General features: G+C 35.0%; 1 protein-coding gene across 9 annotated transcripts in view; it reads left to right on the top strand.

Annotated features, from left to right (window-relative positions):
* Diaph2 (diaphanous related formin 2) overlaps positions 1-24,748 on the top strand; it is an 831,690-nt gene that overhangs the window by 641,624 nt on the left and 165,318 nt on the right. For all 9 annotated transcript variants that reach the window (XM_048797310.1, XM_048797302.1, XM_048797304.1 and 6 more), the window contains one exon: positions 14,589-14,724. In XM_048797310.1, coding sequence (XP_048653267.1) covers positions 14,589-14,724 — 136 coding nt within the window. The remainder of the gene's footprint in view (positions 1-14,588; positions 14,725-24,748) is intronic.

The following is a 24,748-nucleotide window of genomic DNA, read 5'->3' as shown; positions in this document are numbered from 1 at the left end:
ATATATATAGTGCTGCCCCTCTTCCATTTTCTAAGATGGTGACAGTGTTAAGGCAGTGAAGTCAGGTCTCAGGTCTCAGACCTGTAACGTAGTACTTGTGTTGTCATTTCTTCCTTCCATACCTCCCCTAGACATTTTCCCATTAAAGTGTGGTTATCAGTCACTTTAGAATTTCATTTTCTTCGTTTGGTTCAAAAAAAAAAGGTTACAGATTAATTTCCTATAGTTACTCAAAGTGCTTAATAGATTTTAATCAAATACAGGTCCATAGAGACATGTTGAACTCAATTGTTTTTCTTTCCCAGATGGAAAGAAGGCTACTAACATATCTACTATGAAAAATGTCTGCAGAAACCTGCAACTTTTGAAAACCTTTTCCATGCTACAGATTGCAGATTAACTTCTAGCTAATCATAGTTCAGCATTCTAATGGACTGTGACGGGAGAGACAGTTTTTCTTCCAACTTCAGATCACATGTTTTTGCAGTTGTAAGGCAAATTTTAAAAGAAGGCCTTGGGGATCACAGTCAGCCTTCATTATCAGTGCATGACCGCTTTGTAACCAACTGGAAGTTTAATATCCAAGGAGATTTGCACATAACAGTCTTTTTTCTTTCTTCTTATTTTGAATAATTTACCTTTGAGATTCTCTTCATGACCATGCTGGTGTGCAAAGATCTGTTTGTCTGTCAAAACTCCAGATATGTACCACATGTGCAAGATAGATTAATTTTTTATTTGTTTCTAAGGAGGCTGAACAGTAAGCTGGTTGTACTGAATACAAGAAGGCTACTTCCATGAACACTTCCTTAAGTTCACTTCAACTGGTTTCCCTCACATGCAGCAGATCTCTGCTAAAAGGGAATCACTTATACAAATCAACGCTAGGAACATCCACCCAAACCTGAAAAGGTTTTTGCCTTAAACCAAAAGATTAGTAAAGAAGCTGTGTAGTTCATGGATCCTGCAAGTCTCTCACTCTAAACAAAGACCTCATTTTCAAAATTAGAATGCATCTTTTCTTTTAACCTTGGGGGCTCTTTTTAAATTCTAATCTCTATCCAAATGAATTTTCTCAGAAGATTGAGCTACATCAGTGTGACAAATGTCATGGCTATCAGGCCTCAGAAACCCTATGAATTGGCATTTTTTAGAAAATAAATGTATGTGTCAGTGAACCATAACTCATAGATTATTAAGGAAAAAACACCATTCCAAGGTGGATAATATTTTTCTCAAGGCCACAAATATTTTCCACAATAAAGAAATATGAGGTGTGTGGGGAACTATGTGTGAAAATGTTCTTGGTAATATAATGTTTTGCCAGTTCCCAGACTGAAAACTGTTATTATGTAAATCAACTAGATCCAGCTGCTAATTCTTAGAAAATGTTTGGAGTATCAAGTTTAACTAGGGTTTGACCTTTTGTTAGTTATGAAGACAACAGTAGGGAAGAGGGGGCAAAGAATTGTTTAGTCGATTATTTTGTATAAGGTGTTCAAGGAGAGCCTCACTGATGAGAAGAAATTGAAACAGTAACCCGATGGAGGTATCTGAGGCCTAGAAGGAACATACTCTAAATGCTCATGCGGAGTGAAGTAGATCAGTGGGGCTGGAGCAGAATGGCCAAGGAAGAGATGAATCCAGAGAGGTAATTGAGGGTCAAATTATGGAAGGTCTTGTGACTATTGGAAGGGCTTTTTCCCCCCAGCTATGAGCAGGAAGAGATGGATTCTCTGACAGACAAAACAGGGCAGAGACAAGGACAGAGCTTTAGGAGAAAATGAAAATTAAAGTTTAGGAGAGAAGTATAGTTTAAACAAGAGAAGAAGAAGAGAAATATTGTCTATAGGAAGGAAGGAACATAGGATCCTAGGAAACAAAGAAGAGAGAAACTGTTTTGTTTGATTTGATTTAGTAGGTTACCTCTAGCCCATAATACATCTGTGATTATTTTACCATATTTACATAGGTTAATAAGCATGACTTTAATCCATATCTAGCAACAGTATCAATATATTTGTTCAGTGTATATTACTGAGTCACCTAACTACTTGAGCAAGCTAATCAAGGTTTCAATTACTCCAGCAAGGAAGAAAGTTATACCTCTCTGTTGTGATCATACTTGATTGGTTGATGAAGTATTCATGAGATCTTTCATAAGAGGAACTTTAAAGGTCACTTGTACCATAATAAGTGGAAATCTCTAGGAAAGAAAAAAGTTTAACAGTATTACAGTGCTAATAAAGTTTTTGGAGAGGCTGACTCTGAGAGTCTGGTTGCTGCAGCTGAAAATTCTTTGCCCTGAGCATTTGTCATGACTCCTTCAATCCAAGATGCCCTTTAAACACAGTGAAACTATAGAAAAGGAATATCTAATGTTGTTTGAGGTTAATTAAAGAGAAGGTATCCTTCCTTTCTTTAGTGGAAAGCCTTAATTTGTCCCTGGTTGCAGTTGAAAATTCTAATGAATCTTTGCCACCATCTTATGTAGGTTTTTTTTCCCCCCTCTGATCATCTAGCTGTTCATTTCCTTTTCAAGTTTCCCATTTGTAACTTGTTGCAATCATTCTAAAATGGGAGCAAAACTACTTACCACTTAGCTTTTGATATTTCTTAGGATTTTCACCCACTTAAATTAATGAATAACTAATCTCAGCCCAAGTTACACATCATTAAGTGGTAGGATACCTTGGGATCTGTTTTTTCTAGCAACTCTTTCACCTTGGTCCTAGGCAAGTGTTTTTTCTGATATAAGGTGACTGACTCATAGTGGGGTTGGGAGTGGGAGCATGGGAGGAATAGACAAACTCTAGATAGGGAGAGGGGTGGGAGGGAAAGGGAGGGGGCAGGGGGTTAGCAATGATGGTGGAATGTGATGGACATCATTATCCAAAGTACATGTATGAAGACATGAATTGGTGTGAACATACTTTATATACAAACAGAGATATGAAAATTGTGTTCTATATGTGTAATAAGAATTGTGATGCATTCCGCTGTCATGTATTTAAAAAATAAAAGCAATTAAAAAAAAGAAAATTTTAGAAGGGTCACTAGCAGTCAGAACAATTAAAGCAAAGAATGGGTTAGGTAACTATAAAGCAGAGCAAAAGAGAAGGAGAGAGAATTTAAAAAATAACGACACAATATTTTTTTTGTAAGATGATGAAAAGCTGTCATGTATAGAATTACCTTTCCTCATCGTTATGCACAGGACATCTTTGGGATAGGGAAATGACACTGTGACTATAATTGTAGTTCACTGATCAATACCACCTTTCCATCAGTACATCTTGTCATAACTTCATGAGAACTACATGAACAAGCAAAAACTTTCTACCATTAATCTTATCTTCTACTTGAAATCCCTCAGTGAAGGTTTTCCAGCAGGACTAACAGACTCATATGAGGAATAATGGGAAAAGTTGAGAAAGTTTAGCCATGTCTGGGTTAGAGGACTGAGCGTGGGCTAATTTCCTGGACCCTCTGTAAACCTTTGGGCAGATTAAGTGAATCTTCTGCATTCTCAGATAAATGGTCACTAAAGAAATAAAAGCAAACTCCTAAGTTCCAAATCAAATGGCATTTTCTTGGACTGTGTACTTCATTTTCTCAGGGAGATAACAGAACTAACTCCAAATGTTAAAAAAAAACAACTAAAAACCAGTAACTCCCCCCCTGAAATCTACTCCCTTCCCCTTGCAAATGTCATCCCAGTTTATACTATAGTTAAGTAATGTGTTACCTTCAAGTAAAACCATACATGAATTTCTTTAGTAGCTCAATTGGCAATTAGTCTATGATTTTTTTCTAGATTCATTAAGATGGACTCTTAATAGCAAGAATTTTCCCTTAAAACTTCCTCTTTTTCATTCTACCTATTTTTTTTTATCTCATGGCTCAGGAAGGCAAGTCCTACTGTCTATTCAAAGTTTGTGGGTAAGAGATTATGTGTGTTTTCTTTCTTCCTATTTTTACCTGATAATACAAGTTTCTATATCAAAAAGAATTTTTTTCCTTTTCTCAGTGTACATGAACATATGCAAGAATGTTCCTTGGCTGGGGGAAATGGGACACCAGACACTGAAAATGTATATATTGCCCAAATGTGAAATGATATAATAATAAGAACTGATAAACTATAACTGATAAATTATAATTGACAAATTATATAACACTTGATGAATTATTTTTAAGTACCAGTCACTGTGCTTAATAGCTTTATATGTAGTTTCTCATTAACTCAAACAAACACTAAGAAGTACAGGTATTTCACAGGTCAAGAAACCAGGTTTAGCACTGTGAGAAATAGAATGTCTGGTGGTCCATATTCAGAATATAGTATTCAATCTTAAATGGATCCAATTGTAGCCATTTTAATTATATCCCTTCCCTTTTGCCCACCCTAATTTTAAAATTAGCCAGTCATGAAGATTGTACCCCTGAGTCCTACAATCAGGGTGAAGGGCAGCACTGCCTTAGGTATAGTAACTAGTAGACTACCTGCCCAGGAATGTTTGCTAGCCAGATTCTGTAGAATGCGCTTCTGTCAGAAGTAAATGCCTTGCCCACCCACTTTCTACCACATGTTTGACTTCTTGTGGTGCCTAGTATTTCTCATAGCACAGTTAAGTAAAAGTCCCAAAGGAATAAAGCATGGTAGTCCCTAGTAGAACTTGTATTTAAACCATCTCTCTCACCCCTCAATGCCCTCCTATGTTCACTAGGGTATGCTGTTTATTTAAAATGTTTGCATTTTGGGTCTTGCCTGACTTCAAATGAGCAACATGAATAGTTCACTTTCCCATTATTTGAACTCTGGCCATAAAATTACAGATCAGGAATTTTTAAAACTCTTATACCTGAGATGCATTAAAAAATGAAGCCCTAAAATCATCATACTTACCTAGGAAATATAGAAATTTATAGTGCCCATGACAGGAATTCTGTGGTTTAAATTTTAACTATTCTATGTTATTTTAGAAAGAAGTGATTGGAAGAAGCAATTTGAAGCTTTAAAGTAACTAGCATAAAATGCAAAGTTAAACAATATTCTGAAAGTATAATTTAAATTAAATAAAAGCTAAGGTGAGAATCAGGAGCTAAGAGAATTCAAAATTTAAAAATGTGGAGAGAATTGTATCTTTTTTGTTTAATTTTTATTAAAAATAACATTTATTCATGTTTAGTCTATAATTTTTTTTCAATATAATACATACCAGGTTTCTTGAAACAAATAATTTGTCTCAGTATCATTCAGAAATCCTTCTAACATCCCTGATGAATGAAGAAATACTCCTCAGTGTGATCATAGTATGCCTCTGGCACCAGAGTTACCAATTTGGTCATCAGGAAACTCCAATTTACATTCTTTTATGGTTATGTGATTCTACTGTCATACAGCTTCTGATACTATAATAAAAGCCTTGCTGAGTATATCTGCACATGTAACCAGAATGATTCAAAACCCAGAAGGGAAAATGAATAGATTTCCAGTTTGTTTTTTTGTTTGCTTTCATGAAGGCCAAGTGATACAGGTTGAGTTCCCTTATCCAACATGCTTGGGACCCAAAGTGTTTCAGATTTCAGAATTTCTTGAATTTTGAAATATTCCTATATAATATATTTGGTTGAGTATCCCTAGTCTAAAAATCCCAAATCAATATACTTTGATATCGGAGCATTTCATATTTGGGATTTTCACACTAGGAATGCTCAGTATATACACACAACACACACACACACACACACACACACATATATTTCCCCCCAAGTTAACTTAGATGCCAGTAATATGGTACAGTTAAAAATTGTGTAAGACTCCAGTAAGATTGGCAGCCATTATGAAGTCAAACAACAACAAGTGCTGGCGAGGATGTGGGGAAAAGGGTACACTTGTACATTGCTGGTGGGAATGCAAATTGGTGCAGCCAATTTGGAAAGCAGTATGGAGATTTCTTGGAAAGCTGGGAATGGAACCACCATTTGACCCAGCTATTCCCCTTCTCGGTCTATTCCCTTAAGACCTAAAAAGAGCATGCTACAGGGACACTGCTACATTGATGTTCATAGCAGCACAATTCACAATAGCAAGACTGTGGAACCAACCTAGATGCCCTTCAATAGACGAATGGATAAAAAAAAAAATGTGGCATTTATACACAATGGAGTATTATTCTGCATTAAAAAATGACAAAATCATAGAATTTGCAGGGAAATGGATGGCATTAGAGCAGATTATGCTAAGTGAAGCTAGCCAATCCCTAAAAAACAAATGCCAAATGTCTTCTTTGATATAAGGAGAGTAACTAAGAACTGAGTAGGGACGAAGAGCAGGAGAAGAAGATTAACATTAAACAGGGATGAGAGGTGGGAGGGAAAGGGAGAGAGAAGGGAAATTGCATGGAAATGGAAGGAGACCCTCAGGGTTATACAAAATTACATACAAGAAAAAAAAATAAGAAAAAAAATTGTGTAAGAGCTTTGAGGTATAGATCAATGGTAGAGCACATATCTAGCAACCCTAGGTTAGATCCCCAGCACTGCAAATCTTCATCATCATCATCATCATCATCATCATCACATTTAGTATGCGTTTGAAGGATGACTGAACCAGGACTGTGCACTTTTGGTCATAGAACATATCATTGTGACTTCCCAAAAGTAAGGGGGAGGGTATTATGCAGAATTGAAAACAAATGTGGTAAATTACCAATTTCTTACTGTTCAAAATTTCAAATGCTTCTATTATATATAATTATCACAGTTGCCATGTAAGGAGCATTTCTTCTATATCAGGTATTGTCTTAAGTGTTTTATAAAAGCATTATTTCACTTAATCTGTTTAACAACCCTGTGATTTAATAAGCAGTATCTCTTTCCTATAGATTTGGTAACTGAAGCTCAAAAAGATGAAGTAATTACCTTGATCAAGGTGACACGGATTTTAGGTTAAGTGACAGAGCTTGGATTTGAAAACCAGATTTGTCTGACTGGAGTATCCATACTCCTAATTATTCCACTTCTCTCTGCCTGAAATACACCTTCAGCTTTTCAGTAAGGTCATGGTACTTGCAAAGTGAGGTCAACACTGGAATAGTAAAGCCCCTGGAAGCAATGTAAATAAGGAATGTGGTAACAGTGGTGGTGGTTGTGTATTCAACTAGCACAAAGTTGGAAGATGTTTGCTTCCTATATACCTGACAGAAATGAAGCTAACTTCTAAGCTGCTTGCAATTTTTTTAAATCAATTTCATCCATTTTTTTAAAGCTTAATTGGAATAAATGAGAGGTCTTAGCATTTACATGGTGGTGGGTTTTTTGTTTGTTTGTTTGTTTGTTTGTTTACATGACATTTTTTGGTCCATAGGTCTCATTTGTTAATTATGCACAACAAGGGAAATAAGATTTTTAATTTATTCACACTTTCAACAAGGCCATAGAGATTTCAGTGAGAGATTTAAAATTAGATTGGTGAATATTTGTAGTAATCCTAGACAGATTTTCTATTATATCTTGCTCCTTTTGCACTTTTTACTGACTCTTGAAAAACAGATATGCCAGTAAAACTGAGATTCTTTTTTTCTGTAAACATTTTTCTCATCTTGTATAAGGTTACTACCAAAACACTTTTTTTCAATTAGCTTCCTTTTAACAGAACACATTTCTGACTAATGACAGAATCTAATCAGTTGGTGATGTTCCCAACCCTGAGAATTAATGATTGATGTTTACTGGAGAATGATGTTTAAGTAGTCATAAGTTAGTGTTTTAAAATGTTTAGTGAAGTTGAATAAGTAATAAAGTATTGTTAATCATAATCAATTATATAAGGATTTTTTAACCTGAACTTAAATTTGCTCCTTTTGTTTTTGTTCTTTTATTTGATAAAGATATATCCCATCCTCCAAAATACTTCTCTATTTTTACATTTTTAGAAGAGTAAGTCAAAATCTTTAAAATCTTTTTTATAATGTAAATTATATGTGCACATATATTTGTTGTTTTTGCTTTTATTTATTTTTGTAGTGCTGGGGATTGAACCCAGGTCCTCATGCTTGCCAGGCAAATGTTCTACCACAGAGCCATATTCCTAGCCCAAAAACTTAAAATCTTATCTTTCATTCTAGTAAAAGTGAAGATTGTTGATATGAAAATATCCGTAAGATCTCCCTTTTCCCCTCCTTTTTTTTCTTTTGGTTTTGTTTTGTAGCACTGGGGATAGAACTTAAGCCTTGCACATGCTAGGCAAACTCACTACCTTTGAGCTAAGTCCCAGACCCCTTTGTTTTTGTTACATTTTTCATCAGAAATGGGAATTAAATAAGCTTTTGTTTCCCACCCCTAATTTCCTAAGGTGGATTTAATAGTAAAAAGGGACTATGATTTCTTCTCAGTATGAGGCCTTTCCATGAAAACAGAACTATTGACATCAGGACAGAATTTTACTCCACAGTCTCTGTTGCTTTAAAAATGCGTGCTTTTGTATGTGTTTTCATTTGTATTCATTAATGCCAAACTACAAAAATTATTTTCCTCTTCTGTTTTGGCCTCTTTAGGATTATACATGCCATTACAGATTTTGTGATTGTTTTGTAGTTAAATTTATTTCTGAGACATTTAAGGTATAAAATGATGGAGCTCTACTTGGTCTTTTTTATCCTTTACTAGATAGATCTTCATTTATGTTGATTTAGTAGTACTCTTTGCAAGCCTCCCTCTTATACAGAAATTTAATCTGTTTACATATGCCAAATTTCTCAATTAGAAATTCTTTGACATTAGATATTGCCTTATTTTCTTTTACATCAGATTACATGAGTTTTGACTTTTATATAAACTGGTATTTTTAGTTTTATTTTTATATTTTCAAAAACAAGTTAAAAAGGAATATCTTGGGAATGTAGCAGAAATAACATGACTCAAGTTTGTGGATAACATAATGCCTATGAATAATCTATACCAAAATTTATGTTCTCAAAATATTGTTTGGATTTGAATGTTTTAGGGCAATCATTTCTACTGCCTTCATTAGATGATCTTATTTTATCAAACGATGCTTGTAAAAAATAAACAGATTCTTGAGAATAGGACAGTCAGACTTATCAAATGAAAATAGAGGATGCCCATTTAAAGTTGAATTTTAAACAATGAATAACTTTTAGTATCAAAGCATCCTAAATATTATATGATTTTTTTTTGGTAGAAGCATATACCAAATATTGTATAGGACATACTTACAGAAAAAAAATCATGATTTTTCTGAAATTCAAATTTAACCAAGCATCCTATAATTTTTCTGGCAACTCTACTTGAGGGGGGTAGTGTAAATGACTACAGATGTGGATGCCTAACAACTCTAGGTGTTTGTAGTATTTAAATACCTGTGTGACCATGGGCAAGTCACTTAACCTACATAAAGCTGTGTCCCAATCTTTAAAATGAGATCATACCCACTTGACAAGTTTGTTTTTTATATAGCTATAGAAGTTTTGTTTTTGAAATACCTACTACATAATAGATTATCATTAGAGTAGCTGTTATTATCAGAATAAAGACGTGTGTAGAAAAATTGTTTTCCCTCTGCTCTTCCACCACAATAATCAACACAGAAGACTTTTATGGCTGTAAAACATGTGGATGTTTCTCCCTACCTGTGAACAATTTTGTAATCATGATACCAGCTGGGTGTGCTCTAATCCATGTCAACTCAGGCACTATAGTGTTAGATCCCAAAGGTTGATGGCTCAGTCCCCAAGATTGCTTCTCTTCCCACTTCAGATACCAGGCCCAGGTTTGTTTGACCTGTGAAACTGGTTATAATTCAGGGTTCCACGGACACCCCCTCACCACCATCACCCTCACCTCAGCTTTTCAATTAATTTGCTAGAATGGCTCACAGGACTCAGGGAAACATGTTTACCAGTTTACTATGAACAATATTTAGAGGATACAATAAACAGCCAGATGAAGAGTTATACAGGGCCAGGTCTGGAAGAGTCCCAATTGCAGGAGTTTCTGTCTCTCTGGAGTTGTCTCCATGGAGAGTATACCACCCTCCCAGCACAGGGACACGTTCCTGTTGATCTTCCTGCAAGCCCCCACATATTTATCTGTCTGCAAACTCTCTGAACCCGATCCTTTTGGGGTTTTATGGAGGTTTCATTACAAAGGCATGATTGATTAAAGTGTTGGCCATTGGTGATCATTTTAACCTTCTGTCCCTCTTCTCTCCCCAGATTGGAATTTGAAATTGAAAATTCCATTTTTTTAATCTTCCCTTTATTTTTCCAGAAGTTCTGAAGTGGCTACCAACCACTTTTAATCTTATTAGCCTACGAAAAGACACTATTACTTTGCAGATTCCAAGGATTTTAGGAGTTGTATGCCAGGAAACTGGGAAGACCAAATATATATTTTATATTACCAGAAGAAGAAATACAAATGCAAGATAACAGTTGGGATCTTTTCCCTCCATTTTAATGAACTTTTAGTGAAGATCCCTAATGACAGTAATCTACAGCTAACATACCCCATTAGATTATTAATACAGGAGTCTACTGAGATCTTGTGATTCTTTAGCACATCATAGATTTGACAGGTAATAACATATGCATGACATTAACCTTCTTTCCTATGCTGCTTGCATCTTATGTTACTGACCAAAAGTCATACAGCTTATAACATCAGGGTCTGAATATATGATACCTTTTCACATTGTCTTTCTTTTCCCTTGAGTTATTATTTTATTTCAATCCTGCCTTTCTCTGATATCTATTTTTTAAATGTTCAATGTTAATTTTTGAAATGTAATTTATATATCATAAAATTTTCTTTTAATGTATACAGTTCTGTAGTTTTTAGTATATTCACAAGGTTGTGCAACCATCACCACTAATTCCAGAACAATTTCATCACCCCCAGGAAGAAACCCTTCCTCCACCTCCTCACAACCATGCATCCACTTTCTGTCTCTATGGATTTGCCTGTTCTGGACATTACATATAAATGGAATCACACAATATGTGACCTTTTATGCTTGGCATCTTAATTAATTATGGTATTTTTTGAGATTCATCCATAATTTCAGCAAGAATTCAGTATTTCATTCTTTTTATTGCTGAATAATATTCCATCGTATGGATATATACTGTATTTTGTTTATCCATTCACTAGTTGGTAAACATTTGAGTTTTACTTTTCAGCTGTTAGGAATAATGCTCATGTAACTGCAATGCTTCTGTAGGTTGGGAGGCATGACTCTGGGGATCTCAACAAATCAGGTTATGCTACCATTTACTCTGCTTAGTGTTTTAAAGAATTCCCAGTTTTCTCAAATGACCACCATTTTACATTCACATGAGTAATTCACAAAAGTTTCAATTTCTCCACATCCTCATTTGTTTTCTGTTCTTTTTAAAAATTACTATAGCCATCATAGTGGGTATGAAGTAGTACTTCAATGTATTTTTTTTATTTTCATTTTTGGTGGCATTGGGAATTGAATTCAGAACCTTCTACATACTAGCAAGTACTCTACCACTGAGCTATACATCCAGCCCATTCAATATGATTGTGATTTGTATTTTCCTAGTGATTAATGATGTTGAACATCTTTTCATGTACTTATTAGCAATATTCATGGTTTCTGAGAAATATCTTTGCAAATGCTTTGTACATTTTTATTGAGTTGCCATTTTATTGAGTTGTAGATGTTCTTTATATATTCTTTTTTCACCTTTTAAAAATTCTTTTTAGTTATACACAAAATAGTAGAGTGTATTTTGACATATTTTTTTTTTTAAATATTTATTTTTGGTAGTTTTTCAGTGGACACAACATCTTTTTGTTTGTATGTGGTGCTGAGGATCGAACCCGAGCCGCACGCATGCCAGGCGAGCGCGCTACCGCTTGAGCCACATCCCCAGCCCTATTTTGACATATTTATACAACATGGAATACATCTTGTTCTAATTAGGTTTCCAGGCTTGTGGTTGTACAAGATCTGGAGATTCACTGTGGTGTATTCATTTATGTACATAGGAAAATAATGTTAATTCATTCCACTGTATTTTCTTCTTCTTTCTTTCTTCTCCCTTCCCTTCATTCCTCTTTGAGATGTTCTTTATATATTCTTTTCTTTTCTTTTCTTTCTTTTTCTTTTTCTTTTTCTTATTGGGGTTTGATTCCAGGGGCACTCAACCACTGAGCCACATGCCCAGCCCTTTTTGTATTTTATTTAGAGACAGGGTCTCACTGAGTTGCTTAGTGCTTCCATAAGTTTCTGAGGCTGGCTTTGAACTTGCAATCCTCCTGCCTCAGCTTCCCAAGCAGCTGGGATTACAGGAGTACACCACTGTGCCTGGCCTGGCTTATATATTCTTATTAGATATATTATTTTCAGATACTTTCTCCCATTCTATGGGTTGTTTCTTCACCTTCTTTGGGTATAATTTGATGAACAAAAACTTTGAATTTTGTTGAAGTCTAATTTGTCTATTTTTTGAGGGGCTATTGCTTATACTTTTGGTGCCACATCTACATTTTATTTTTCCTTAATGAACAAAGCTGACACTAAAATATGAGTGAAAAGACAAGGGTTCTCTTCCCAACCTTGTAATTATATAAATTTAGAGACCCTAGGTAAATATATATGCTCATTTGGAACTCATTTTCCATGACTGTAAAAGGACGATTGGTTCTACAGAGCAGTAGTATGTGATATTTTTTTCTGAGTACATTATCTTTCTAAAACCCCTTAAGTTAGTAGTTCTCAAGTTAGTCAGTTTTCCCCTCTAGGCAACCTTTGGTAATCTCTGGAGACAGTTTTGGTTGTCATATTTGAAAAAGATGCTACTGGGTATCTAGTAGGTAGAAGCCAAGGATGCTGCTGAATGTCCTATAATGCACAGGACGGCCTCTACCACGAAGAACTATCCAACCCAAATTGACAGTAAAGCTGGGTTTGAGAAGCTGCTCTAAAATTCTGATTCTCATTTTCCAGTTTATTTTATATGGTTTTCTTTGAGTTTGTGTACAGTTGCCAGATAGTTTTGTGCTCATAATCTTTTGCTAGGAGATATTAACCTAACAAGGGTAATGTAAGAGGAGATACCAATAAAGATAAAATCATTTAGAGGTTTTGTGTGTGGTTTTTTGTTTGTTTGGTTTTTGTTGTTGTTTTTCAGTACTGGGGATTGAATCAATGGGCTCACTTTAGAGGCTCACCCACACTAGGAAAGCACTGAACTATATCCCCATTCCTTTTCATTTTTTAAGATCTGGTCTTTCTCTGTTGTTTAGGCTGGCCTCAATCTAGCAATCCTCCTGCCTCAGCTCCTGAGTAGCTGGGGTTACAAGTGTGCAGGACCATCCACAGCTCATTTAGATTTTGTAGAAGAAAATCAACTCACACAAGTCAGGAGAGTTTGGAAGTGTTTTTAGGGATATTTTAAACTATTGTATCTTTTTTTAGTACACAATATATTTATTTATTTTTATGTGATGCTAAGGATCAAACCCAGTGCCCCACACATGTGAGGCAGATGCTTTACTACTGAACTACAGCCCTAGCCCTAAACTATTATATCTTTTAACATGAAGAAAAAACATTTCAATATAGATTGCTTCAGGCAAAGTCTTGTAGATGTATTCTTGTTATTGAGTCTTTTTCTTTAGGGTTTCTGGAACAAAGTAAGTTGGGCAAAATAGTTTGTACATGCTATGAAGTATATCTAATCAATCATAACAGGAAATGAAACCAGAACAACTTGATGGAAGGAACTTGTAGTTGATATGTCTCTGTAGTGACTTGTCTGAACTCTGAGGAAGTTGATATTATTCCAGCCAATCATTTTACTTCAACTCTAACACCATCTACTGAAATATACTCATTCACTGACATTCCACAAATAATCTAACCAAAATAAAACAGACAATAGCTTGAAATATGTTTGAAGATTTTGAAATATTTTTTCACATAAAAAGTGACTAAACTTACAGATATTTCTCTTCTGTGATAATAGTGCTGATTGTTTTATGCTCTGCATCATTAGATGTAATCATTACCAATAGCACTGTAACCACCACCATCATCATCATAGTCTAAAATTTCTTGATTATATTAAACTCTGTTCTTAAAACACTTCTCACAAAAATCCTCAGTTCTCCTCACAAAAATCCTATGAGGTAGTTGTTTTTTTTTTATTTCCACTTTGCAGATAACAAAAAACTGTACAGTAAGTAATAAAATACTTGCTGAGCCATATTAAGCTTTTTCTCGTATCAAAACTATTTCATATTTCAACAATGGAGAAAGCATTTTATTGCTAAATCTGCAACATTGATGTCCCTAATTTTCCTGCACCCCAGATAGTGGCAATTGAAGACTCAGTTATTTCTAAATTATTTTCAAGAAGAGCTGTCTTAAGATTAATTAGTTGTCATTCTTAAAAACATATGCACACACTTTGAGGATGCTATAGTAACTTTCCATCTCTGCATATTTGTATAATTTTAAAACCATGCGACTTCTCCATTATAAAACTCATGGAAAGGATTTTGTTTAATTGTGTTTATACCTACAGGAAGCAGTAAAAGAAAACAATAAGAGAAGAGAAATGGAAGAGAAGACTAGGAGGGCAAAGCTTGCAAAAGAGAAAGCTGAACAAGAAAAAGTGGAACGCCAGAAGAAAAAGAAACAGCTCATCGATATAAACAAAGGTACAGAAGTATTTCTAATTATTTTTAAAAGATAACAAAAGTGCAAAATAATTTCACTAGTTGATTTTTCGACTATAAAGTAAATAATCATATTCATAGAAAATTTACAGTATTATTAATTACTTGTGTCCAATTTCTCTAATGATACTATCTATCACTTCTCACGCTACACTGAGCATTCAGGATTTTGATAATCAGTGCAAGGTGTTATGTTGTTGAGATCATCTTTTTCTCATTGATTTTATTATAATGATCTGAATGAGGCAGTGGTAAAGGAAGAAGGGAGTGAGATGAAAAGTGAAAAACACAGCATGGAGAGATGTGGCCTAGACCTTAGTTTCACTTTGGTGGTACATATCAGTTGGAAGTGCAGTTACAACAGTCTTCCTTGAGGGCTTGAACACTTCAAGTCATAATAGATATTGACAGCACTATTACAAGTTGAAAAAAATAGCAGAGCATCTTATTCAGCTCTGAGCCTAAGTAAAAGTTGCTGGACCATCCACATTAGTGTAAAGTAAGTTGTTTCCTTGCTTAGCAACAATGATCATATATTTTAGGTGGGTTCTTTGATTTGACTTAGTTTTTAAAGAGAGAGAAAAAGAAGAAAGTGATTGGTAGACAGGTATTTGTACTCTGAAAATTTAAGAATAAAGAACATAGCCTTCACCACCAGAGGCTTAGAGAATTTCAAACAAAATAAAATCTGAATAAGATAATAGGTAGTATGACTAATATTGGACCATTTATCATTGAATATAACAATAGTAAAACTTAGAAGCACTGTATAATATCAGCCACATGCCAAGCACTATTTTAAGATTTTTAGGTCAATTCTCACATATGTATGAGGAAGATGCTATGATTATCTTATTTTACATACAGGAAATTGAGGCTCGTATAAATTAAGGAACTTTTCCAAATTTGCACAAATAGAAAATATTAGCTTTGAAATAGAATCCAAGTAGTCTGGCTATATTATCTGTGCACTTATCCTTACCACTGTCAAAATAGCAACTGTCATATAGCATGTACCAAGAACTATCTTAGCTGTTTTACATCTTTAACCCTACTTAATCCTCATAAAACCCTATGAAGAAAGTTCTATTACCTCATTGTAAAATGAGGAAGCCAGATGTGGTGGTGCACATCTGTAATCCCAGTGGCTCAGGAGGCTGAGGCAGGAGAATTGCAGGTTCAGCTACTGAAGCCAGCCTCAGCAACTTAGGTAATAAGCAACCTAGTGAGATCATTTCTCAAAATAAATAAATAAATAAATAAATAAACAAACAGGGCTGGGGATATGGTAAAGCACCCTTAGGTCCAATCCCTGGTGCCAAAAATAAATAAATAAATGCTAAACTAAGAGAAATTGCCCAAGATCACAAAGGTAGTAAGAGGTAGAACCTAGATTTGAACCCAGGCAGTTTGTGACCAGAGTTTAATTATTAACTGTTATTATGTGTTTAAAGTGATTAATCATTATCAAGTATTCTGCTGTAATGCCTTTTAATGGCTAATTTCATAAAATAATATCTATACCATTGATTGTATTCTTCATACTTTTGAAATACATAAAATTTTTCAGAAATTGACTGTAGTTTATTTCTTCTGTCCAAGAAACACATTAACATAATTTCAAGAGAATAAAAGTTGTTATATAAACACCTGAATTTTATAGAGTAGTCTCCACATAATTTAGCAAATTTATAATTAGGATCAAGAGAAGTAGTGTTTTGACTGAAGGTTACTCAATTAGGAAGTAATTGCCCAGTATTTCAATGTATATTTGCAGGAACTTATCACTTATAAGGTAATAAAATTAATAGAAGAGTGCTAAAAGTTAGTTCCCTTTTGTGCATGGAGGAGTAGTGAGAGAAGAGGCTCACTAGAAGTGGTAGTAGTGGGTAGATTGTGAGCTTTCTTTTGTGGTGTGCTAAGGGTCTTATCCTGAAAAATATTGGAAGCCTATGAATGTTTATAAATTGGAAAATGATGAACTTAGGTTTCTTAGACCATTTGGGCAAAACCAGAAAGAATGCATCCAGACAGGAAAGGTTTGAGACAGCAAAGGTTTTGAGGATACTCTCATGGTGCAAACAAGAGCTGATAGTGGCCTGAACTATGCAGCAACAAGAAGGTTAAAAAAAATGATCAGTAAGAGGTGTATAAAAGTTCTCTGTATTGTAATGCAAATAATAATAATAAGTAAATTTAAAAAAAGTTCTCTGTAGAGAGAGTGGAGAGAAGGACTTCTTTTAAGGAATTGGTTCCTGTGATATGAAGGCTGACAAGTCCAATATCAACAGAGTAAGACAGCAGGCTGGAGACCCAGGGAAGAGCCAATGTTGCAGTTCAAGTCTGAAGATTATCTGCTGCAGAACTCCCACTTGTTCAGAGGAAATTAGTCTTTGCGTTTTATTCAGGTCTTAACTGATTGAATGAGGTCCATCTACATAATGGAGGGCAATCTGCTTGACTCAAAGTCCACCAGTTTGAAAGTTAATTTCATCTAAAACATCCTCACAGAAACATCCAGAATAACATTTGACCAAATATCTGGGCCACATGAACCAGCCAAGTTGACAAATAAAATTTTATATCAAAGGGATGTTGAAAGATTGAACTACCAGTCTCTGATGATTGGTAAGATGTGGGAATAAAGGGAGGAAGGCATTTGAGAAGGTGACATTATTCTCAGAGAAATAAAATTCAGGAATAGAGCAGATTCTATAGAGTATAAAGGTATTTCATGCCCATGTGACTATAGTAATACCTACCAATGGAAACAAAGGACGTTACCTTACAAGAAAAGTATTGCTGGGTGCAATGGCATACAAATTAGGGAGACCCTGTCTCTAATTAAAAATATTAACTGGGGACAGGGATGTGTCTCAGTGGTTAAATGGTCCACAGTGCTTTATAGATATACACAAAGGTGAAATTCACTGTGGCACACACACACACATACACACACCATAATCTGGTCAATTTTATTCCACAACTTCTCCATTTTCATCCTCCTCCCTCCCCCTCTATCTCTTCCCTGTATTCCACTGGATCATGGGATCCTCCCCTTAAAAGTTTGTGGAGACTAAAAAGTAGAGGTCAATTTTAGCTCTTCTGCCTAGTCTTTTGACTTTGTTCTCTTTCATCATCTCTTCATGTCTCAGTTACTTTATCTGTAATATAGGACAAAGACCTTTGCCTACTATAGTTTTAGTGAAGATTAAATGAGATAATTATGTATAGTATATAACATGGGACCTAAAATATACTTGTCATTGAAGAATCTGGAAAAACTCAAGAAATAATCCTTACCCTTAAGAAATTTTCAGTTTTCTCAGAGAGATTAAGAGAGATTAAGTAAAGCTGAATCAGCAAAGAATACACTGTATACTGATATATAATAGAGATTATTTGCTCTGAAGAACTATCTAAAAGGGGAAAACAATTAGGTCTGATGAAATGACATCAGGTTTCATGGAGAAGGCCTAGTATAGTCTCTGGGCCTCTCAGTCCAGCTAGACCCTGAAAGATGGGTAATATTTGGCTGAACAGAAGCAAAACTACTCCAATAAAAAGGATTAAGATCATCAGCAGTGCACATCAGCCAGCACAAGAAGGTGACAGACTATGTTTAATGATCCAGGGGAAATACACTAAAATAATTGGGAGGATGGGTCCTGAATTTGAGTCCTGGCTCCACAGTTTACTAGCCATATAATCACTGACTAGATATTTTAGTTTTCTGTGCCTGAATTTATTCATCTATAAAATGGAATAACATTAGTACCTGTTTTATCATGAGGGCTATATGAGGTCAGAGACTGGTGTTATTTGTACTGTAGTCTATTTATCAATTATATATTTTTGTCCTTTAGCCTTTTGCCAGTGTTTGATGTTTAAATGTTCAGTGAATATTTTCTGTTGTTGCTATGGTTAGAGGAGAATTTAATTTGGAATAGTGTCAGAAAGGTAGGATGGACTGGCTTGCATTTAACAATAAAAGATATAAAAGGAAAAAACAAAAGGTAGGATGGAGCCAGACTGTGAAGAGCTTTCAAAGTGAGATAGGAGAATTGCAGAATAATGAGGGAGGAGAGCTAAGGTTATTACAGATAATCTATAAAGTATTAACTAGGTTGACTAGTTAGTAGGAAAAAATGGGAGAGAACATGTTTTAAGAAAACAATTATGCCTTTGTTATACTATTAGAAAAACATTGAAACTTAGAATATCTGACCTAATCTAAATTAATTGTAGGTTTCATATGCTTTTTTGGAATAGCTCAGAAGATGATGATATGAATCATTTGGGAATCAAAAAATAATTACCTTTTAAATGTGCAGAAACTATGGGTGACATAATACTTTTATTTGTCTGAAGCAGTACTAGAATCTATCTTAAATGTACATTTTTTAAAAAAATTTCCTCATAACAGAGTAGATATTTCAGAGCTCCTGAATTTGAGCTAGCATTTCTTATTTGCTCATCCCTGAACAAGGTTGCCTAAGAATTATTTGGAGCATCATTAAACAAGATAGAATGCTTATAAATCCAAGAAGAACCCTGCTGAGGCTCAGAGAGCGTCCCAGAAGTTCTTTTCAGGCTTATGTGGTTCTGTGGTATAAGACAATCGCAGGCTCAGTGTATGCTGGGTTACGTTGTGCTATAATCTGAAAGTCATAATATATTGTTTTATTTGTGTGTGTAGTCCCTCATTTTTATAATGTAATCCCTACTCTAGTTTTTAAGGTAATGATTTTATGCAGTTGAGTGTTTGAAGTTACCAATTTCCTCGATTGTCTCACCAATATCTTGCACATTCTTGGTTGAGTTGCTACCTTGTCTGATTTTCTAGAACAGCATTTCTGCAAAAGGAAAATATGTTCCCTCTAGTCCTCTTTTGTCAAAAACCCTTTGCACTTACTTTCTTTTGCCAATTGAACCTTTTTTGAAATGCATCAGTAGGGAAAGCTTGCCTAGCCTTTCCTAGACAGGAGTAGCTGTAGGTGCATTTAAACAATCCAACTTGAAAAGGGGATTTCTCTCTTTTTATTTGAAAACAATTGAAAATGAAAGGTATGTGTCTCAGGACAGAGTGCTTAACCGACCTCATTCTACTGAACTTCGATATGGTATATGAAACTGCGCCCCCTGTGTCTTCCCCAGTATTTTAAAAAGATGCTTTACTTGTTTGAGGCAACTGGTTCTGAGTCAGAGCTCTAGCCAGCATAACCAGAATCCATTATGTTATTAGGTCTTGTTATACCATTCTTTGCATCAAATAGTCAATACAGCTTTGTTCTAAGGACTATCTGATCGTATTTTGAGGGAAAATCGAGACCAAGCTTTTGAGATGGACTAGGGTTATGTTAAGCTTTCATGATAACCACACTCCCTCCCCCACAATACATACAGCCTGTACTCTTAAGTAATCCTGAAAGCTCCTGTGACTAAAGCATGTTGAAAATATCCATTTTCACTTGAGTAACCATGACAATAAATGAAACCCCCCAAACGTACCCCTCTCTTAGGGCCTGGGGGTGGGGGTTGCCAGCACAGTTTCTAGCTCATCTCCCTCTCTTATTTTAAGACCCCAGAGGAATAAAGTAAACATTTTTTTGTAAGAAAATATGTGGGGATTTCCTTTTTAAAATTACAGATGCTTAAAACCTTAGGAAAATATATCATGTGCCCTGGACTTCAATGGTTAATACTTCTGAAGGATGTGAATCTTTAAGGACACAGTAACTAAATACTAATTGGTGCTTACATAACAAATCCAGATGCCTGTATTATTGAGGAACCAATCTCAAATATTTACTCAGAGTCCTATATCCTTAAAAAATAAAGAAAAAGAAAATGTATAATTTAAATGGCAAATGGGACAAATGTGCCAAGTTAAGTTTATTTGCCTTTTGATTTATTTTGTTTTGAGAAGGTGACTAAGAAGCAAGTTGTTTATCTATAAATGTGGTAGGGAAAGGAGATCTTTCTGTGGAAGTTAGCCATCTGTAAATTAAATCTCTGGTATTCAAGAAATGCCAAGCTTTAGTTCACCACATATAAGTCCTCTGCTATATGCATCTTCTCTCTCTCTTATTTTTTTCTTCTTTTTTTGTACTTAGTTTCTAAAACTTAGTTTCTGATTTCCATGTAATACTTTATATGACAATTATCCATAAACTGCTTGCGTTTTATGAGTTGTGATGCCTTTTTATCATTCTGCTGCACCTCTCTCCCCTCCTCCTTCAAGATTGTTGCACTGTTGCACTCTTCCTGATGCATGGCTTCTTGGTGGGTGACATCATGATTTGTGAGCAATCCGATATATAAATAAGGTGGTGAGAACTGCCTCAGCAATTCAGTTTCTATTTGAAATGAATTAAGCAGTCTCTTTCTGTTTTCTTACATTTTCCTCTACTTTGTGTTTTCACAATTATATTAGGCACTGTAGGAGGGATTCTTTCCTCTTTCATTCCATTTCTAAAGAACATTTGGGTGACTCATAATTTTCTTTTATATGTCATGTCCTCATATGTTATAATACACTATGTATACTGTATATATTTTGGTAATGTCAGAATGTATAATTCAACAATAGCTAATAACTATTAATTTCCCAGGAGGATCCTGAGGCTACAGATGCTTCAAACAGCATTTTAAAAATTTATTTGATTTTTTACTGATATTAAAGGAGTGTTTGTCTTAGAAGACTGATAAAAATAATGCACCAAATAGATTTTAATTGTTGACTGTGTAGATATTCTATATACATAGGTGTTTTGTGTGCTTTGGTAGGTATGAAAATACTTTGTGAGTTCAGTACAACTTTACCTCAGTATGTTGTAAAGTGAATAGGGATATAGTTTTAGGGGCTAAACTCATTGGCAAAGGTTCTTTAGCATCAAAGGTTGTGGTATTTATAACATCCATGAAAAAATATAATATACATATATTATTACTTCCACAAATTAAATAGGTTTTTTGTATGTGTGTCTATTAAAATATAGTTAACTATTGTAGCCCAGCTACAATAGTGATGCAGTCCTGTAATTCCAGTGGCTCAGGAGGCTAAGACAGGAGGATCTGAGTTCAAAGGCAGCCTCAGCAACCGAGAGGCACAAAGCAACTCAGTGAGACCCTGTCTTTAAATTAAATACAAAATAGGTCTGGGGATGGGGCTCAGTGGTTAAGTGTCCCTGAGTTCAAGTGTCCCTGAGTATGATGCCCAATACCAAATACATATGTGTGTGTGTGTGTGTGTGTGTGTATCATAAGTCATTTAAAATTCCACTGACATAAAGCTAGTTAGAAAGACATGTAAAGGTCTTGCATTACCTATTTTAGATTAAGAAAGTATGATAATTGTTTTCATTCAGTTATTGTTCATTTATACTTAGAAATATATTGCTCTTCGTTCCATTTTGTATTTCAGAGCATCCATTTGGAATTAGTTTTTCTGCCTGAAATATATCTTTTATAATTTCTTCCAGTGACTGGAAAACTATTTGAGCAAAGCCACTCGGGTCTTTTTGGGGCCAACATAGGCCCAAACCTAGTCCTATCCCATCCAGAAGGTATAGGACCTTTGCCCCTCTTGTTAACTTCATAGGAACATGCATTCGTTCCTTCCATTTGTCACATCTCACCACACGTATTCACATCTTGATAGTTTAAGCTGACTCTCTCCCAAATTTGAATTTACAATGTGACAAAATATTTCATCCAACTTTGTGGGCCACCTGGTTTTATTTTCTGATTTACGGTTTTCTGATCAGTCTCAGCTTCAGGTCCCAGCTTCCTCATGACTCACTAAGCATCACTTCCCTGTCCCCACCCTACCACTATGACTAATTGGCAGACCAATGGACTACCATCCTTCAGCCTTAGTTCTCCATTTGAAAAAACACTGTTCTCCATTGCTTATGTAGTACCTTCACAGGTACCTCAGGACCTACTTGTTACTCCATTGTTAATGTAGTACTTGACAGGTACCTACTGCTGTGGGTGTAGCACTTCAAATTCTTGTCTTGGCATTGTAAGAGGGCAGTGGTTCTCAAAATATTATGCCTAGTCCAACAGCTTCAGCATAACCTGGGAATTTGTTAGAAATGTGACGTTTCTGGCTTCATTATAGACCCATTGAATAAGAAACTGGGCTTGGGAAGGTGGGGGATCTGCAATCCATCTTTTAACAAGCTCTCTAAGTGATATGATGGAACTAAATCTTAAGAACCCTAGAGTCCAATGGCACATCTTGTTTTATAGGTACTGAAATACAAAAAAAAAAAAAAAAAAGTTTACTCAAGGTCACAAAGCTAGTATAACACTAACTACATTAGAGAATAGAGCCTACCACCCACTGCCCTTTCTCCTATGCTACTCTAGGTTACTAGTGCTTAAAATGACCTTTAATTAGCTGATATTATTGTTTACTTGCAAATGAGAGGCTTATCCTCTGAGCTTTACATTTCTATAATTTTTAATCTACTGCCAGTGATTGGATCAATAAAAATCAAGTAGCTTTCATTGACAAGGTGGGAAAATGCTCTTGGCATTGGATACTTTATAGGGAACTCAGCAGTCTTCATATTATCCGTTATGGCTTTGATTGATGTCTCTTGCCATGTTTTCAAAGCTGTGACCTGCAAAGTGAACTGAGTTATGAAGAAAAGGTGTTTTTTTTTTTTTTTTTTTTCATTTTCTATGTATGTGTTTTGTGTGTATGTGTGTGCGTGTGTTTAGTTTGTAAATTGAATTGCCAGAGAATTTCTTAAGTAGCATTGTCCCTGGCAAACTAAAATAGAGTATCTTCAGAGTGGGAACAAGATAGAGAATGAGTTGCATCTAACAAAGAACACGTTTACTTCCTATTAGTTATTTGTATAATATTTAGAATACTTATTTTATAATTATCTTTATTCATGTATATTTTGAGGCCTTTTATTTGACTTTGGTGAATATTCTCATACATTCTTCATATAGCAGATGAACACGTGTGACTCTGCATTTCTTTTAGTTTCACATCTTTGTCCCACTCATCCTCATGGATTTGAACTTGGAGGAAAGGAAATCCCAAACTACTATTTCCATCTTTTCTGCTTTCAATTTTGTTTTTAACAAACAAACATTTCAATGATAAGGAATCGTAGTACTAAGACCATTTTAATGAATAGAAAAAGAGCAGCCCCAAAGGAAGTGACTTAAACACTAGAAAATTCTTCTTGATATGATAGTATAAATGCAAAAGAAAATAGAATTAAGAAAGTATCAGGAATTATAAATACTACATCTTTTTTAAACTTCTATAGTCTTTTTTCAAGTGTTTAAAAAGAAATTTGTGCTGGTCGCAGTGATACATGCCTGTAATCTCAACTACTCAGTAGGCTGAGGCAGGAGTATGATTGAGATCACCCTCGGCAACTTAACAAGAACTGGTCTCAAAATAAAAAATTTAAAAAGAACTGGGGATGTGGCTCACAGGAAGAGGTCTCCTGGATTCAGTCCCCTAGATCACAAAAAAAGAAAAGAAATGAAACTTAAAAAAAAAGACAATGAAGATAGTTCTTAAGTTACAAATGGGTTTTGTTTTCATAGAACTAGCTCTATAATTTGCAGGGCTCACTGTTAACTGCAAATGTGGGGACTTCTTCTCATTTAATATTATTAAGAATTCAAATATAACATCAGCAAAGCATTAAACCAACTATGATCCCTTCCATGTGAGGGATTCAGGTATGGGGAGGGGGTGGACTGCACAAGTTACTGTGGGCCTGCACACATTGTATCCCCATGAAGGCTCTGTGTTTTACCTAAGTGATACAATTACTGAAAGAAGCAAAATCTGCACCACTTTGTTCATGAAACAAAATGAATATTTCGACTTGAATAAAAGTGAGAATCTTTTAACAAGAATCCATTTCTTAAAAAAAGGTTCTTCCTGCAAGTGACCTCTTTTATTTATTTCAAAATGTCTATCTCTTCCTATCAATTCTAACATGATCTCTGTAGCAAA

This window comes from Marmota marmota, unplaced genomic scaffold (genome assembly GCF_001458135.2).
Source record: "Marmota marmota marmota unplaced genomic scaffold, marMar, whole genome shotgun sequence".
NCBI classification, from domain to species: domain Eukaryota; kingdom Metazoa; phylum Chordata; class Mammalia; order Rodentia; family Sciuridae; genus Marmota; species Marmota marmota.
Note: the sequence above shows the minus strand (reverse complement) of the source record. Positions and strands in the feature narration are given on the sequence as shown.